General features: G+C 40.7%; 2 protein-coding genes and 1 long non-coding RNA gene across 4 annotated transcripts in view; all 3 read left to right on the top strand.

Moving 5' to 3' along the window:
• Positions 1 to 17253, top strand: part of LOC124261948 — a 60282-nt gene that overhangs the window by 15851 nt on the left and 27178 nt on the right. The window contains exons 1-2 of one of the 2 annotated variants that reach the window (XM_046696312.1): positions 14620 to 14990; positions 15356 to 15507. The exons of the other annotated variant lie outside the window; for it this stretch is intronic. Of the exons in view, the coding sequence (XP_046552268.1) occupies positions 15483 to 15507 (25 nt within the window). The 5' untranslated portion in view covers positions 14620 to 14990; positions 15356 to 15482. Of the gene's footprint in view, positions 1 to 14619; positions 14991 to 15355; positions 15508 to 17253 lie in introns of those variants that run through there. 2 annotated transcript variants of the gene reach the window in all.
• LOC124261949 lies at positions 276 to 12657 on the top strand. The gene is made up of 13 exons (XM_046696313.1): positions 276 to 381; positions 1424 to 1576; positions 1893 to 1972; positions 2634 to 2763; positions 4845 to 4976; positions 5911 to 5928; positions 6750 to 6958; positions 7326 to 7471; positions 7828 to 7967; positions 8271 to 8364; positions 10044 to 10200; positions 11704 to 11767; positions 12512 to 12657. The coding sequence occupies exons 1-12, from the start codon at positions 312 to 314 to the stop codon at positions 11722 to 11724; spliced, it is 1350 nt and encodes a 449-aa protein (XP_046552269.1). The 5' UTR covers positions 276 to 311; the 3' UTR covers positions 11725 to 11767; positions 12512 to 12657.
• Positions 3194 to 4645, top strand: LOC124261954. The gene is made up of 4 exons (XR_006894477.1): positions 3194 to 3527; positions 3610 to 3863; positions 3946 to 4451; positions 4578 to 4645. It is a non-coding gene; the product is annotated as an uncharacterized LOC124261954 (long non-coding RNA).

The following is a 17253-nucleotide window of genomic DNA, read 5'->3' as shown; positions in this document are numbered from 1 at the left end:
ACAGGGCAAAATATCATTTCCCACGCAGCCTACACTATTTTTGATGACGCATTGTGGACACAAGCGCTAAACATTACAAACCCATTGATATTAATGGAAGTGTAAATACATAATTATGATAACACTAATTGTGTTTAATGTGTCCAAATTCGACATAATAGCATTCGTATTAATCCTGAGTTATTGTCGTGTAAGCCTAACAGTGGGTGTCCGTGAAAGCTATTATTTGCTTCAAGTTAATGACGATTGGTCTGTCTCTCCAGCATACCATAGAAGGTTGTTCAACATTGTGCTCGTACGCTTCAGCAGAGATGGGTGTTGTTCTGTTGCTTACTTTGCTTGTCTTTCTTCCCAACGCGGCTGACGGTGGGATACACCAAGGTATGAATAAGGGGATATTTGGCTGCGATTATTCATTTAGGTATTTATTCATATATTTTATTTTCAGTCACCAACGTATATCACCATTTACTATCTTTAACTTTGAGACCCATGAAGGTTAGGGTTAGAACTGATCTTCAGTAACCCATGCTTGTCGTAAGAGGCGACCAACGGGTTTAGATGGTCAAGTTCGATGGCTTGGTTTACACATGCCATCGTATCCCATTTGATGCTCATACTGTTGATCACTGGATCACTGGACTCGATTATTTACAGACCGCCACTTTTTACAATGTAGCTGGAATATTGCTGAGTGCGGCTAAAAAAATAAACTCACTCACTCACTCTTTAACTTTGAAATTGTTCATTGTCACCCATACGAAAGAATGGGATTCATCCATGACCACATTTTTTACAATGTGTATTTATGTGAACTGCATCCGTCCGATATTGAACCTTGTTCATTTTCACGCATGATATAACTTTATCTATTTAATCATTGAATATATGGCTGACAATATAATATTTTGCACTGCATATTTTTCTGCATCCATACACGATTGGATCAGATTACCTCGTCAGGTAACAGATTTGTTCTGGTGCAGATTGTCTGAGTAGGTTGCTCTGCAGGACATGCTAACACTTTTTGGGAAAACTTGAGTTTTGACTTAAGTTAAGGTTTGTACTCAAATTTGAGAAAACGCAGGAAAATGCATTTCCCAGAAAGCGATATTAAACTCAAACATAGTATACAATTTCAGTATATAGTATATATTCAGTATATAGGTTACCTGAGTTGGTTTGGCTGTTTGATTTTCAAAATGCATTTGAGTTATAAATTCAGCAGTTTCAAATTGTTAAACTCAGTTTGAAATTTGAGTATAGACTTAAGTTTGTTTTGAGAAATCAGGTTCTGGTGTAATTACTGATTCCAGTGATCCATGTATGTCATCGTCATCCCTGTTGTGCCTTGGACGCCAATTGCGTGAATCTTTGTAGGGGGGTTGGTATGTCTATTCTCAGTAGTTGTTCTCATATACAGTCTGCCCCGAAGGCTGGAGAAAGGGGCGTTCAAAGTGCTTCAAGCTTGTGGACGAAAGAAGTCGGACAATTGATGCGCAGAGCCGGTGTAAAAATAACCATAAAGCCTCTCTAGCCGTGATTGAAAACGAAGCGGAGAATAAAGTAGTTCAAGGTAGGTATAAATGTGTGTTAGATGCATTGATACTCGCAAAACACACTGATACTGGTTATGCGGGTACACAATCGATACTGCAGTTTGGGTAAGGCATGTGCTTGTACTATGTCTGCAGTGAAAACATTTAATATGAACTTCAGTTGTATCAGATATACAAATTCTGACTTTTTTTTGCAAAGTTCAACGAAAATGTCCCATGTGATCATAATTATTCTCAAGGTAAATAATTATTCTCAAGGTAAACAAATATATCTCACATGAAAATGTTCCGAGTTTGTTCAAAGATGTCTCTCATGAACGAAACCATTTCTAGATCTTCTCGGTGGTCAGTCGGTTGCATGGATCGGGCTGCGTCGCGAATATGGAAGTTATAAATGGAACAACGAATATGAGGTAAGAAGAAATGATTGTCACCAATCACCAGAGATATCGAAGTAAAGTGCTAGTTTGATATTTATTTCGATATCACTGGCATAAAAGGAAAGCAACAACACTACAATGGGTTGGATTTTGATTCTATGTTTCAGATGGATTTTTATAATAACAAAACTATAGATATAAAGATGCAATTTATATTATAATTAAGTCGAACTAACTGTCTTCTATTATATTACCTGAGTGCTGACAGTAGCTTCTCACGAACATGCGTATTTGACTGTAACAAATGTCTAATTTGAGATTAAAAATTCTAAGTGAAGTACAAATTCAATTTGGTTTTTGTCAACACTCTCCTGCCCACAAATTCGGTACCTGTAAAGATCAGGGTTAGAATAGGTCTTCAGCAACCCATGCTTGTCGTCGTAAGAGGCGACTGACGGGATCGGGTGTTCAGCCTCGCTGGTTGACACATGTCGTCGTATTCCAGTTGCGTGGATGCTCATGCTGTTGATCACTGGATTGTCTGGACCAGGCTCGAGTCCTCCCCCATCCTCTTCTTAATTTGATTGATGTCCCGGAAATGCCAGATTTTGAATTACGACTGCTGTAAACACTTAAATTGGAGAGTTGTTCAAAGACAGCAATGCACACACAAACTTATGATCACCTGTTTCAGTTTATGTACAGTTATTCAAACTGGGCTTCTGGTCGGACTAACGGAGATTGCGTGATGATACTCAGTACTGGTGAATGGCAACGATCATTTTGTTTTGTTGGCCGCCCCTATCTGTGTTTCAAGAAAGCTGGTAAGCTATGCACAACAGTATTTTAGGCGCACGTATCTTAACAAGTATACCAATCGGCACAGCTGCCAACTACTAAAGGTCGCTGAATGATTAATATAGCCACATGCCCACTAGGGGAGGGAGTTGTTGCAATTATTATGAGCAAGTGTTTGATATAGTCTTTTTCATAACTGCGAGGCTTCTGATGAAAATCGTTCTCTGGATCCATAATCCAGTTGGATCCATGAAATGTTCTTTCATTAGAAAGTTGAACCCTGGTAGTTCGGCTACCTGCAAGTGATCAGGGCATGCTATGCCGAGAGACTGCACAACATGTGCTAAACGAACAACATCGTTGCCAACGTGTTTGAGAAACAAATATTCTGTACCAGTACTGGAGACCGGAGGTAGGGTGAACAAGAACTCTGTCCTAGACGTGTCGCCAAGAGGTAGGGTGTACAGATAGTCTGTACTAGATGTGGAGACCTGAGGTAGGGTGAACAGGAACTCTGTCCTAGACGTGCCGCCAAGAGGTAGGGTATACAGATACTCTGTACTACATGTGGAGAACTGAGGTAGGGTGTACAGGAACTCTGTCCTAGACGTGCCGCCAAGAGGTAGGGTATACAGATATTCTGTACTAGATGTGAAGACCTGAGGTAGGGTGAACAGGAACTCTGTCCTAGACGTGCCGCCAAGAGGTAGGGTATACAGATATTCTGTACTAGATGTGAAGACCTGAGGTAGGGTGAACAGGAACTCTGTCCTAGACGTGCCGCCAAGAGGTAGGGTGTACAGATATTCTGTATCAGATGTAGAGACCTGAGGTAGGGTGAACAAGAGTTCTGTCCTAGACGTGCCGCCAAGAGGTAGGGTATACAGATATTCTGTACTAGATGTAGAGACCTGAGGTAGGGTGAACAAGAACTCTGCCCTAGACGTGCCGCCAAGAGGTAGGGTATACAGATATTCTGTATTAGATGTGGAGACCTGAGGTAGGGTGAACAAGAGCTCTGTCCTAGACGTGCCGCCAAGAGGTAGGGTGTACAGATATTCTGTACTAGATGTAGAGACCTGAGGTAGGGTGAACAGGAACTCTGTCCTAGACGTGCCGCCAAGAGGTAGGGTATACAGATATTCTGTACCAGTACTGGAGACCTAAGGTAGGGTGAAGAGGAACTCTGTCCTAGACGTGCCGCCAAGAGCTAGGGTATACAGATATTCTGTACTAGATGTGGAGACCTGAGGTAGGGTGAACAGGAACTCTGTCCTAGACGTGCCGCCAAGAGGTAGGGTATACAGATATTCTGTACCAGTACTGGAGACCTGAGGTAGGGTGTACAGGAACTCTGTCCTAGACGTGCCGCCAAGAGGTAGGATATACAGATATTCTGTACTAGATGTGGAGACCTGAGGTAGGGTGTACAGGAACTCTGTCCTAGACGTGCCGCCAAGAGGTAGGGTATACAGATATTCTGTACTAGATGTGAAGACCTGAGGTAGGGTGAACAGGAACTCTGTCCTAGACGTGCCGCCAAGAGGTAGGATATACAGATATTCTGTACTAGATGTGGAGACCTGAGGTAGGGTGAACAGGAACTCTGTCCTAGACGTGCCGCCAAGAGGTAGGATATACAGATATTCTGTACTAGATGTGGAGACCTGAGGTAGGGTGAACAGGAACTCTGTCCTAGACGTGCCGCCAAGAGGTAGGGTATACAGATATTCTGTACTAGACGTGCCGCCAAGAGGTAGGGTATACATATATTCTGTACTAGACGTGAAGACGGGAGGTAGGGCGTACAGGAGCTCTGTACTAGACGTGAAGCCTGGAGGTAGGGTATACAGATATTCTGTACTAGATGTGAAGACTGGAGGTAGGGTATACAGAGTACGGGACCAACCAACCATCTGCTTGTTGTAAGAGGCGGCTTTCTTGCTCCTGGTCTGAGTCCTCTGTATCGTATCCTAAGTGGGAAGATCGATACTCAAGTTGTCAATAACTTGGTTGTCTTGATTATTTACATATATACTGCCGTTCTGAGTTGGATTCAGCAGTAAACAACAAACAAATTTTAAAGTGCATTAGCTGTATATTTCAGAATGTGAACCAGGCTGGACTGGAGACAAGTGTGACCGCCAGTGTCACTGCTACCGGGGCTATGTCTGTAATGGAACTGACGATTGCCCGCATGGATGTGTGCTGGGTTGGGCTGGTGACAAATGTGATAGACGTGAGTAGTAAATACTAGCAATTCCAACTTTGTATTACATATTCCGCAAGAGTTTGAGTTGCTGAACGGCGCAACTTCTATTTGATTTAACCATGGGAATTAATGGTGTACAGAAATGTATGGATGTGAGCTGGGATGGACAAATGTGTGAAAGACACGAGTGACAAGTAAATACCCCTTTCTTACCTATGTATTACATATTTAACAACATTTACATTTGATGAACTATTGATTGATCCTGTGCTCCGTATTTGATAGCTGTACATAAATACATGAAATAGAGAAAATCAATGAAAACGAATACCCATTCTGGACTATCAGTCGAAACAAGTTTTGGTTTAAAGGAACAATAGCTCAGAATCTGCAAAAATAGGAATGGATCACTGAAAATCAGTGGTGACATCAGCTGTTCTTTGAACGGGTACGGATGTCCTATCCAACCGAATGTTTCGCCTGATACCACACAGCAACGCTCCAGTGTCAACAAACCGGACAATCAAGTGATTGGTGAGCCGGAAGTACCAATCAGATGGTTTTGAATTACGACTGTTGTGTAGATATACAGAGCTTCCGATGTTCATATGTTAGGGAAAAAACGTTTGAGAAATAGATGTGTTTTACAAAGCATTAGATAGGTTTATGTTATATTTAGGTGTCTCGTAGTTCAGCCATTTGACAACTGTTCAGTAATTGAAGGTATAAAGCCCGGGAGATTATACATGTGTGCAACCTCCAGCCGTGTCCCTGGTCAAGAACTGGGTTGGACGAACACAATACACAAAGATAAAACGGACATCCAGATCAATTGTCAGATATACAAATGACAGTGTTCCAGTCTAGTATTATTGGATTTTAAATACCTACATTATGAAATTGTACTTGATGCTCCAAAATATGGTAAACATTTATACCGAGACTTACGTTTCTTTTCCAGGCATAGACAAACCTGAAGGTAAGAATATGTTTTCTCCAACTCATGTTTTATTAATTCTCTTGATTCAATGCGATCTTTTTACGGCAAGTTCTTTTCCACAGTTCTTGGTGAATAAGTGTATAAAGATAGTTTCGAGACGAATAACTTTGCATGCTCAAACCTCAACATGACAAGATGCATATGCACAGTGAAATCATTTCAGGAGAAAACAGATTTTATGGGTTAACATTTCGAATTAAAGTGCTCCACATGACCTGTTTGAAACTTGAAATATAGTTACTGATAGTGTAAATAGACCTGAATTTTCTTATAATTTACCGGCAAATACGTCATCATAAAGTCTACGGCGAGGGCACGTGTGGGTCTGTTCTCCTAAACCTGGAACCTATGATCGGCGATTGGAGTGAGTGAGTGAGTTTAGTTTTACGCCGCACTCAGTAATATTCCAGCTTTATGGCGATGATCTGTACATAATCGAGTCTGGACCAGACAATCCAGTGATCACCAGCATGAACATCGAGCTACGCAATTGGGAACCGATGACATGTGTCAACCAAATCAGCGAGCCTGACCACCCGATCCCGTCGGCGACTGGAACCCGCCTCGATTAGATTTGTAGCTCTGTGAGCCCCACGCCCGTGCTGGTGGTTTCCACCGAAGTGGTAACTAACTGAGACTTGCTTTATCTCGGGCTTTCCTCCCACAATAAACAGACACACGGTAATGTAACAGAGGGGTTAAACCGAAATCACTCACTCACTCATAAAAATAGAGTACTCTGATATCCTGATTTGTCATGGTGAGGTATTACATTGCGTGTTTTTATTGCGTGATTGCAGTGTCCTTCTACTGTATGAAAGATCGGAAAGGGTATTCTTTGAACCTTACCATGGACAAGAAAGGCATCCGTTTCTCGAACTTCGGAGCCGTGAACGCTGAAGGGGAGATCAGTCCCAGATGTGACAAAAGAAAGTTTAGCTATCTTGGTTTACATGTACAGATTCGAAACGTGTCGGGAGTTTGGGAATCGGATTGTCCTGTAGAAACAGTAAGAACGTAGTGTAAAACACAGTGAGTGAGTCTAGTTTTATGCCGCACTCAAGCATGGGTTACTGAAGATCAATTCTAAACCGGATCTTCACGGGTTGTGTAGCACAGACCTTCAATAATAGTTCCTCTCTGTCAGTGTGTGTGCGTGTGTATTTGTGTGCGTGTGCATGAGCGTGCGTGTATGTGTTTGTATGTGTGCATGAGCGTGCGTGCGTGCGTGCGTGCGTGTATGTGTGTGTATAACGCTATACTATTAATCGTGTGTATCAGTAGTGTATATAACAACATTACAACCATAAATTGAAAGGGGCATGAGCAGAAGGCGTATTTTCTTTGTGGTTATTTTTGTGTTCATACAACCCAAGGTTGGAACGGGTATACTGAAATGGACCTTCAGACTTCAGAAGAATAGTGGCGTGGTGTCGTTTGAAGATGAGGACCTCCACGTCCACTGTGATCTGTCCGAAGCTGATGCTGCATACGATCACACTGGCAGGGTAGGGGTGGAGGAGTATGTATTTTTTTTAACTGATCAATGCGTAGAGATAATGTGGCTGCAGATATATACTTATGTTTCACTTCGTATGCGTACGATCCCATATGTGAGTGGCCCCTATGTGTTCGCTAACTGTGTTTTTATGTTTTTTAAGTTTGTGTTTTGTTTTTGTTGCGTGTGTGTGTTTGTTTTGTTTTGTTCTTATTGTTTTGTTTTGTTGTGTGGGCTTTTTGGTTTGGTTTTGTGGTTTTTGTTTGTTGTTTGGGGTGGAGGGGTATTATATAATAGTTCATGCAAAATAAAACAATTTGAATGCGTGGAGTAAATATTGTTATTGTGAATGAAGCTTTGATTCAGCTTACATGTTTCAGGATTCGAGAGCGGACCGTAACAGCTGCCACACAGATTAGGGTCGGTCCCCGGACATACCTAGCAGATCCTGACACTCTGGAACCGGTCACAAATGTCAGCCTTGGTGTTCCAGTCAGACTGGTGGTCAAGCTTCCAGAAGGTTTGAATAAATCAAGCATGTTGTTATTCCCGGGCTAAACACGTTTCAGGTTATGAAAGAGTGCTATCTGCCCTTTCAGCTAACCTTTCCTGATATTACCACCAGGAAGATATAGTCTATGGCTGCACTGATATGAACACCAATAACGATCATCGATGCTTAGTATCACATTATGAGTTGACCTTTTGACCTAGCTGCCACAAGACCAAATCAGGACAGGTTCAAGGAGATTGGAAAACACACCTATGAATTTGAAGACACGTGTCGTATTTCCCCATATTTTACAACATCGTCTTGTTTCAGGGGATGACATCGTCAATCCGTTCTTTAATCCTCGAAATTGTCAAGCTGCATCTCCAGATGGAAATGTCACTGTACAACTGACTGACGACTCAGGGTCAGTATACAGTCACTGACTTCCAGATTCACTGAGGTGGTGGGAGAGTCTAGTGGTTAAAGCGTTTGCTCGTCACTCCGAAGGCCCGGGTTCGATTCCCCACATGGGTACAAAGTGTGAAGCCCATTTCTGGCTTCCCCCACCGTGATATTGCTGGAATATGTTTGAAGATATGTTGATAATGACAGGTAATTTAGAACTCAGCAGGTATGAAAACATATTTTACTCTTCGACTACGTCAACTTGAGGTGCGAATATAAGCATCAAAACAGTCCACGTCCTTCTAGTAAAGTGACCTGATAAATACAAATATTAGTTTCTAACATTAAACAATACAGTTAGAAAAAGTCCAGATCTTTAGAATCTGAGGGAGTGAGTTGGATTTTACGCCGCTTTTAGCAATTCCAGCAATATAACGGCGGGGGACACAAATTGGGCTTCACACATTGTATTGAACACGGGCCTTCGGCGTGACGAGCGAATTCTAAAAGTTTAGAGGTTTGATTTCACCTTTCCATTTGGAGCGCCCCTTCTCATACACAGTGTGGTGTTCTTCGCTGTGATATTACTGGAATATTGCTAAAAGCCCCGTAAACCTAAGCTCACTCACTCTGCCACTTCCACAATGTCTATGTGGCTATTTGCATGAGTTTATATTGGATAATTGTTCCCTTTATCGAAGATTAGGGCTCTAAACAATCAAGGTATCTGTAGGATTAAGGTTATATACGACAATGGGGAATCGCTCTTACGCGAGGTATAATTATCTGTACTTAACATTTGTGTGATAAAAATCTTTCAAATTTGTCTCTGTTCCTTCAGAGTGTGTCTGGAGGAATGAGGTCATGAAAAAGTCAATGCCAATGTGTATTACAGGCGAACACCTTTTGGGAGGTGATTATCATTTACGGCGATCAACTGATCAGTTGGTTGATAATCAAGTTGTACATTGTCTCTGTTTTTATTGGAGTAAAAGGTTTGGACAAATAACTTAAAACTATTACATGAAATCCCCAGTGTTGTGAAGTCCAAATAACTCATTTAGAAACATAGGGCAACTTTTACCATGATGAACTTGTATGGTATACAAATGTACCTATCTCACCAGTAACGTTATCGAGCTTAGAATCAGTGTGCGAAATAGTTTCCACATTTTGCTAGTCAGTCGGGCTAGCTTTGCCTGAGAGTTACTAGCCAACAAAATAATTCACAAGGCCGACATTTGAATGTAAACACGTTTTTCATCATTAAGCTGCTAACATGATGCATGATTTTAAAAAAGTGTATAATAATTTTACAGGACGGAGAGAGCGACATATTTACAAAATGACCCCATGAAAATTCTCTAGCCAGTCGGGCCAGTGACTGTGGAGATTTCCTGGCCTGACTTGATTTTTATTAGCTACGGGCTAGCGGGCCAGTGGCTATTTCGCACACTGCTTAGAATACTTATACGTGTAATCCGCATTGCACTATAACACTAAAATTTGATAGTTTTCTTGTATTTATCATGTCATTATCAAACATATGAACTGTTCATTGGAAAACAAAAGTGGGAAAACAAAAGTACGCGACAGGCATGAATGATGATGATGATGATGATGATGATGATGATGATGATGATGATGATGATGATGATACTGCTCTCGCTTCAATAATGGATCGCTCATCTCTTCCAGTTGTTCTGTGAGGATAGGCATTGGCTTTGGGACAATGAAGAGTATCTCTCGTGTGATCCAGTCTAGGACATTTCCCATGTTTTATCTGCCAGGCTACACAGAAGTGGTGTTCAGCTGTACCCTTGTACCTTCGTCTAGTTTCACAGCTGCTCCAGCGGTAGGTGTACAAGCTCTGTTTGCTTCTTGTAAATAATCGAGTCTGGACCAGACAATCCAGTGATCAGCATCATGCGCGTCGATCTACACAATCAGTATGCGACGACATGTGTCGACCAAGTCGCCTTTTTCGACAGTGTACAAGCATTACTAAACGGGACAGAATATTAAGGTTTTTTAACAGCACACAGCAATACTGAAGCTTTATCATTGCGTCTGTCAGTCTGGTACTTTCAAACCAAACTTGAGCATCCACTCACCCCCACTGTGAAATATAATCAGCCTGTTGCTCCTCATTTGTTATGATCAGTCTGTGTTGATCGATACCGTATGGACTGAGCTCCAGGAGGCGTACGAACAAGCAGGAACATTATTGTGGACAAAGCGTGCAAAGCCATGACAAACCAATTCCTGGTATAGGTCCGCCTGTTAACAAAGTCCACCAAATCAATTAGAGCGGTTTGTAACCGATGTCTTGAATGAAGGTGAATTGAATCACGACTCAACACAGTGGCACCAAATAACACCAGGTAACAGATTGATAGCATGCACCGATTCATATAGTAAACCATTTAACGTTTTCATGCCATGAATCCTAAAACGATCCAACACAATGAATCATATCAGGTAACATCAAATATCAGTCAGATAGCATGCAATCATTCATACAGTTAACCATTTAACGATCCCCTACCGTAAATCATAACAGCGTATCACAGTAAATGTCATACATTCAATCCTACCCGGACGTTACATATATTATCGCATGAGAATATATATATTTGTATATATGTATGTGTGTGTGTGTGTGTGTGTGTGTGTGTGTGTGTGTGTGTGTGTGTGTGTAATAATAATGTATATATAAATATATAAGGTATTGATAGGTCCATTATTTGGCATATACTTCACACATTTGTTTCAAAGTGGCGATGTTCATTATAATTTTTTTAATTACCAATGATGGTCTTTATTTCTAACCTGCGATTTTATTATCAACATGTTGGTAGCAGTATGATAGACCTTGGTGGTCACAGGAAGTGGAACAGACCAAGCTAAATGCTAAAAGAAGCTGACATGACATTATGTGACATACAACAGAGAGCGTTATTAACGTGGCTCTACACGTCCACGACAAAAACAAACACAAAAAATCCTACATTTCCTTAGTTCCAAGAGACAGAAATAACACCAGGGGGTTGATAATGTTGGTTGGTTGGTTGGTTGGTTGGTTGGTTGTTTAACGCCGTACTCAGCACTATTCCAGCTATATAGCGGCGGTCAGTAAATAATCAAGTCTGGACCAGACAATCCTGTGATCAATAGCATGAGCATCTATCTAATTGGGATACAATGACATATGTCAACCAAGTCAGCGAACCTCACCACCCGATCCCGTTTGTCGCCTTTTACGATAAGCACAGGATGCTGAAGACCAATCCTAACCTTACTTTCATAGGTGGTTGATGAACGCAAATTGTATAAACATTATTATTTTCTTTCACAGTATTGTCCTTACAGAGGATGAGGCATTCGCAAATGCACGCATAGCATGATGGGTAATATACAAGGTCAGTGTATGGTGATAATGTATGTCAGTCATTATTGACGAGTGGGGGTATTTATACATACTAGTTGTCAGTTAAAACCGGAGGAGGGAAAATGGTATTTCTAACCATTTTTCAAAACGATCATTTGATAGTTTATTTCAAATTGTGAATTTATTTTCAGATAAAGCCAGCGAGGCATTCATGGAAGCCAGCCAACAATATTTGATTAACTACTGATCTGACATAACAGCTAATACGAGCTCTGGATTTAGCTGGCCCTCACAGAGTAACACAACCTGTTTAATCAAAATAAATAAATGTATCACAGAAACCGCAAAACATTTATACATCAGGGTATGTCCTTTGATCCATAGCTACCAGGCGCGTAGCAACCAATTTTTTCGTGTTAGTCCGATAAGTTGCTCAACTGTATATTTAGATATTATTAAGGGCTTGCCCAACTTTCATGGTGATCTTTAGCAAAAATCATGTGCAAGCCCGGTATTAAAAAAAAATATAGTAGCTTCGCCACTGGCTGCAAGTATTTGCAAGACTGGCGGTGGGGTGGCCTAGTGGTTAAAGCGTTCGCTCGTCACGCCGAAAATCCGGGTTCGATTCTCCACATGGGTACAATGTGTGAAGCCCATTTCTGGTGTTCCCCGCAGTGATATTGCTGGAGTACTGCTAAAAGCGGCGTAAAACTAAACACACTCACTCTTTCTTCAACTTGATTGAATGTCTACGATTATTTTTTGTACATTTCAGTCAACATAACCGTAGCAGCCACGATATTCAAAAATATCGGCGAGGATCAGACAGCAGACTGGAATGTCCCCTGATTCACCAGAGTCCAGACTCACATTAAATTTCATATGATTGTAGTAATTCCCTATAAAAGTTGTCAATCCGTGTGATATTGTCGTTCTACAATTATTGCTTCATTCACGAGGTTTCCCTTTGAGGTTTTATCAGAAAATATCGTGGGCAGAAGTTTGTAGTCCCCGGTGGAGCAAATGTCAACCATATGTAACATAACGATAATAGTTTCTTGGTAAAGCGCAAATTCTAGCACCTACCCTAAATTGCAGGCACACAAAGTCACAGAAAATGGATTGATATAATTCAAAATTTCAATGGTTTAGCAATACGGAAGTCAAGATATCTTTGTAATTTAGAATTATGACCAATTCAGTTACAACTTCTTCGTCAAACCACATAAAAGGTTTGCATCAGCATAATTTCCATTTATTACTTCCGGTCAGCAAGTGCAAAAACACAACTTCAAAAGCGGAACGAAATATTCCGCATTTCACAATACGCGACATGACAATCATCATCTTGGTGAATCCACCACCTAGAGCCACTTTATGACATTTCTTGGTATGTACAGTAGACCATTGGTTTGTTGCTGGTTCGATCTGTGTGAGGACCCTTTGACCAGTAGCATATTACAACGTGCTTGTTCCGTGTGGAAGGAAATCCCGAACTGACGCAATTCTCAGACGTTTAGCACGAAATCTACGAGCACGGGTATGGCGCAGACAAACTGAGAAACATAAGCAGTTAAAATGTGATTGGAACCCACGATCAATTGAGTCCATAAGACGCAACTCTGCACAGCGAATTGCCACGCCTTAGAAGACTAGGCTATCCGTTCTCCCCATGAATGTCTTGAGACACTTGCGGATATATTTGATCGCATCTGGACTTCGAGGAATTTCATATGTGGCATAATGCCATAATTGTTCCTATACCTGGTAAAGAGGCGGTAGGGGTAGCCTTGGTCACGCCGAAGACCCGGGTTCGATTCCCCACATGGGTACAATGTGTGAAGCCCATTTCTGGTGGTTCCCGCCCTGATATTGCTGGAATATTGCTAAAGCCGACGTAAATTCATACTCACTCACTCACTATATCTGGAAGAAGCTTCACAGGTCCGTTTTATTATTCACGTATCATCAACTGGCTGTGTTTGTAAAACCAATGAACGTATGGTAAAACCTCGACTGTCTGGTAGTTGTACACCATCAATCTAATCAGTAACATTCAATGTTTTTTCCTTTTTAAAATGAAAGTATAACGACAATAAGGTTCACTGGAATCATTTGTTAAAATGAAATTGAAATTAAACAGTATCCAGTATCCGTAATACCACATGACTTGACCTCTTTACTCCTTGAGGATCATAGCGCCTCAACAGTTGTCCTCCACGCTTGCCGGTCAGTGGGTAAGCTCTTGGTAGTCTCCCAGGTTAAACCGGTTTCCCTCAGTTCCTTTTCCAGGCTTTGTTTCTAGGTTTGTTTTGGACGTCCTCTTTTCCTCTTGCCATGTGGGTTCCAGTTAAGCGCTTGTCTGGTGATATTTGTTTTGTTAATACCACATGAGAGCATGATATTTTAAAAGAACTACATGATTTGGTTAAAAAGATTGTTAGCATAGTTATTCGCCTAGAGTATATCAGGACGGCAATGTGAATTTACCCTTGGTGACTGAAAAAAACCTAAGTGAGAGAGTAGGTATGGGCGGGGGTGGTGCACATAAATCATGAAGTTCAAAGGTTAGGGGGAAATGCTCCTCAGGGAAATTCAAGGATATTCCAGTGATATTCTGTCCTTCTGTCCATAACTGAATAACGTTAGACAGGCACGTGCCGTTTTTGTCTTGCAAATAGTGAGTGAGTGAGTTTGGTTTTACCCCACGTTCAGCAATATTCCAGCAATATCACGGCGGGGGACAGCAGAATCGGGCTTCACACACTTTTGCCCATGTGGGGAATCGAACCCGGGTTCTTGGCGAGACAGTCGAACGCTTGAACCACTAGGCTACATGTAGCTTTGGATTAAAGAAGATACCCTGATGTGTAGATACATATTTCCATTTAGGTACGCTTCTCTATTGCACTATATTTTCCGAATGAACCCTCATCAGTGTTGAGCCTCAATTATTTATGGATATTCACTTCATTAACTGCCGAACATGTTTCAAATGACTGATTATAGTAACGACGTTTACCATATTCAAATCTTCCATAAATCACTGCTATTAGAACTCACTGCTCTTGTGAACTGTGCTTTGGGCGTCCAATTACGCCATTAACTACCTCCGGTTTATGGTAGCAACTAGTCCCTCACCATATAACAAATTTAAGCACTGTGTTCAGACGTTTCAACAGAGATGGATGGTGTTCTGTTGTTCATTTTGTTTGCCTTTCTCCCCATCGCTGCTACTGCTGGAAGATACCAAGGTAATGATTGAGAGTTGTTTGTCTACAACTTTAGCTCCACTTGTTACTTAATCATTTTCTTTGCACAAAATCTCGAAAAATCATATACCAGATTGGAGAACTTTCACATATTTAGGAATTGAGGTTAATATTGAACATGCCTGAATTATATGAGCAATAATTCATCTTACTTTTTAACATAGAATATGATTCAAAATATATTCTTTTTTCAATTGGATTCATTGTTCATTGATATGCCTAATTTAAAATCTGAATTTTATAGATGACAACATTAGATTTTACAGTACATAATCTCCAACACAGCAGCCATTACGTTTCGTTTGACTCCATAGTACATTACATCTGTCTTTGTTCATATTATTAAGATGCCATGAAGGTTGGACACAGGCGAAAATAAAGTGCTTCAAATTTGTCGGCAAAGATGTTACTAGATTTAGCGCAGCTGCCACGTGTAGAAACCGCTATGCTGCTGATCTAGCAGTGATTGAGGACATGGAAGAGAACAGAGTCGTCCAAGGTATGTTGAAGTATATACCTGTGACTATTAATCTTTGTTGGGTTTGCTACCGTGAATACAACAACATAACTTTGTATTTTGTGCCATTCATTTTCCTTCTTCCTTGACAAAATTAACCGCGAGCTGTTTGGTTCTTGTGAACATAAGATGTGAAGAGGCGCGTTTTGGGTTCAAAGCATTTGCTGGGCTATTGGATTGTAGATATCGATAATAATGTTTAGTTTTGTACAACAGAGCACTTTTATGGTGCCACACCAGTGACGCAGCTGTGCGACTACACAGATGCAAATTCTTAAATCTATTTTGCCTGCCTGTAGAACGTGAATTGCGCGCTCTTAGTACATTTCTTTGGTACTTTTTGTTCAAAATGTATTCGCACACATACCTTGGGATATTGTAGTAAAGCCATATCGTACGTTCTTTGTCGTCTGCTTCATAGAATTTATAGAAAAGCTATAATGTAGTATATGCGGAGAAGCATTGATATAGGCCTTTTGAGCTGTTTGTTTATCCATCTTTCATTTCGTTAATTCAAGTAAAATATTGTTTAAATCATATTGTACGATCGTACGATCATCACAATGATTGACGATCACAATCCTTCCACGAATCTCTCATTGCCATTGTGTCTGTATACATCTATGAAACTCCCGATGTGTATATACATCCCTACCACGAATCTCTCTTTATTTGGATATACATCTCATCCACGAATCTCTCATTGTATGCATATACACTCTACCACGAATCTCTCTTTATTTGGATTTACATCTCATCCACGTTCTCATTGTATGCATATACACTCTACCACGAATCTCTCTTTATTTGTATGTACATCTCTCCCACGAATCTTTCCTTATTAGTATGTACATCTCATCCACGAATCTCTCATTGTCTGTATATCAAGAAAGGATACACAAGCCTGTCGAAATGCGTTTAAATGTTCAAATTAAAAACGTGTCCGGAGAGTTGACTCCAAATTGTGCTGCAAAAACAGTAAGAAAAGAATAAATGGATATTGCAGAATCTCAAACGTCAATGTACGTTCGTTCGTGCGTGCGTTAGTGTGTGTGTGTGTGTGTGTGTATGTGTGTGTGTGTGTTGTCCAGAAAGGATACTCAAGCCTGTCGAAATGCGTTTAAATGTTCAAATTAAAAACTTGTCTGGAGAGTTGATACCGACTGAAGAAACGGTAAGAACATAATGTATATTGCAGAACCTCAAACATGACGTGCTTATTAACGTGTGTGTGTCTTGTTCCACAATGTGTGTACACTAAATTATACATCAAAGTCTTGCATATAAGAAGACATAGCCCTTAAGGTAATTATACATATGTCTTAACTTTATGGTTGTTTGTGTTCATACATCACTAGGTTGCTGATGGAGTCCTGAATTGGACGATAAGATTTCAGAAGGAAAAAGGTGTAGAATCATTTGAAGATGAGGAACATCAAGTTCAGTGTGATATATCTAAAGCCTATGCTGCATTTGATGCAAGGGTGTAGCGGTGGCGAAGTAAGTTAATGAAAAAGATTTCTCCTGTGTGGCAAGCAGCATCAAACGAACAGTAATACAAAAATACTAATTCATATTTGGTTCTGAACAGACATGATTGTTTATGAAAGTTCCCAAGTAGTTGGGAACACGATGATGATAAATGCCCTTTCTACAAAGGCAAAGTTGTAAGGAATGTGTCAGAGATTGAAGCTCTTCCCCACTGCATGAAGAGCGATACACAATCCG

This window comes from Haliotis rubra, unplaced genomic scaffold, assembly GCF_003918875.1.
Source record: "Haliotis rubra isolate DU_JTF1 unplaced genomic scaffold, ASM391887v1 Scf819, whole genome shotgun sequence".
Lineage (NCBI taxonomy): Eukaryota > Metazoa > Mollusca > Gastropoda > Lepetellida > Haliotidae > Haliotis > Haliotis rubra.
The sequence above is the reverse complement of the archived record's forward strand: the minus strand, read 5'-3'. Positions and strand labels throughout refer to the sequence as shown.

Bases quoted from the DNA above. Each gene is read 5' to 3' on its own strand.
- LOC124261949 (XM_046696313.1), top strand. From the start codon at position 312: ATGGGTGTTGTTCTGTTGCTTACTTTGCTTGTCTTTCTTCCCAACGCG. The intron at 1,973-2,633 runs GTAAGAAGAAAT...CACCTGTTTCAG, and splicing joins AATGGAACAACGAATATGAG to TTTATGTACAGTTATTCAAA. The intron at 10,201-11,703 runs GTAGGTGTACAA...TTTCTTTCACAG, and splicing joins GTTTCACAGCTGCTCCAGCG to TATTGTCCTTACAGAGGATG.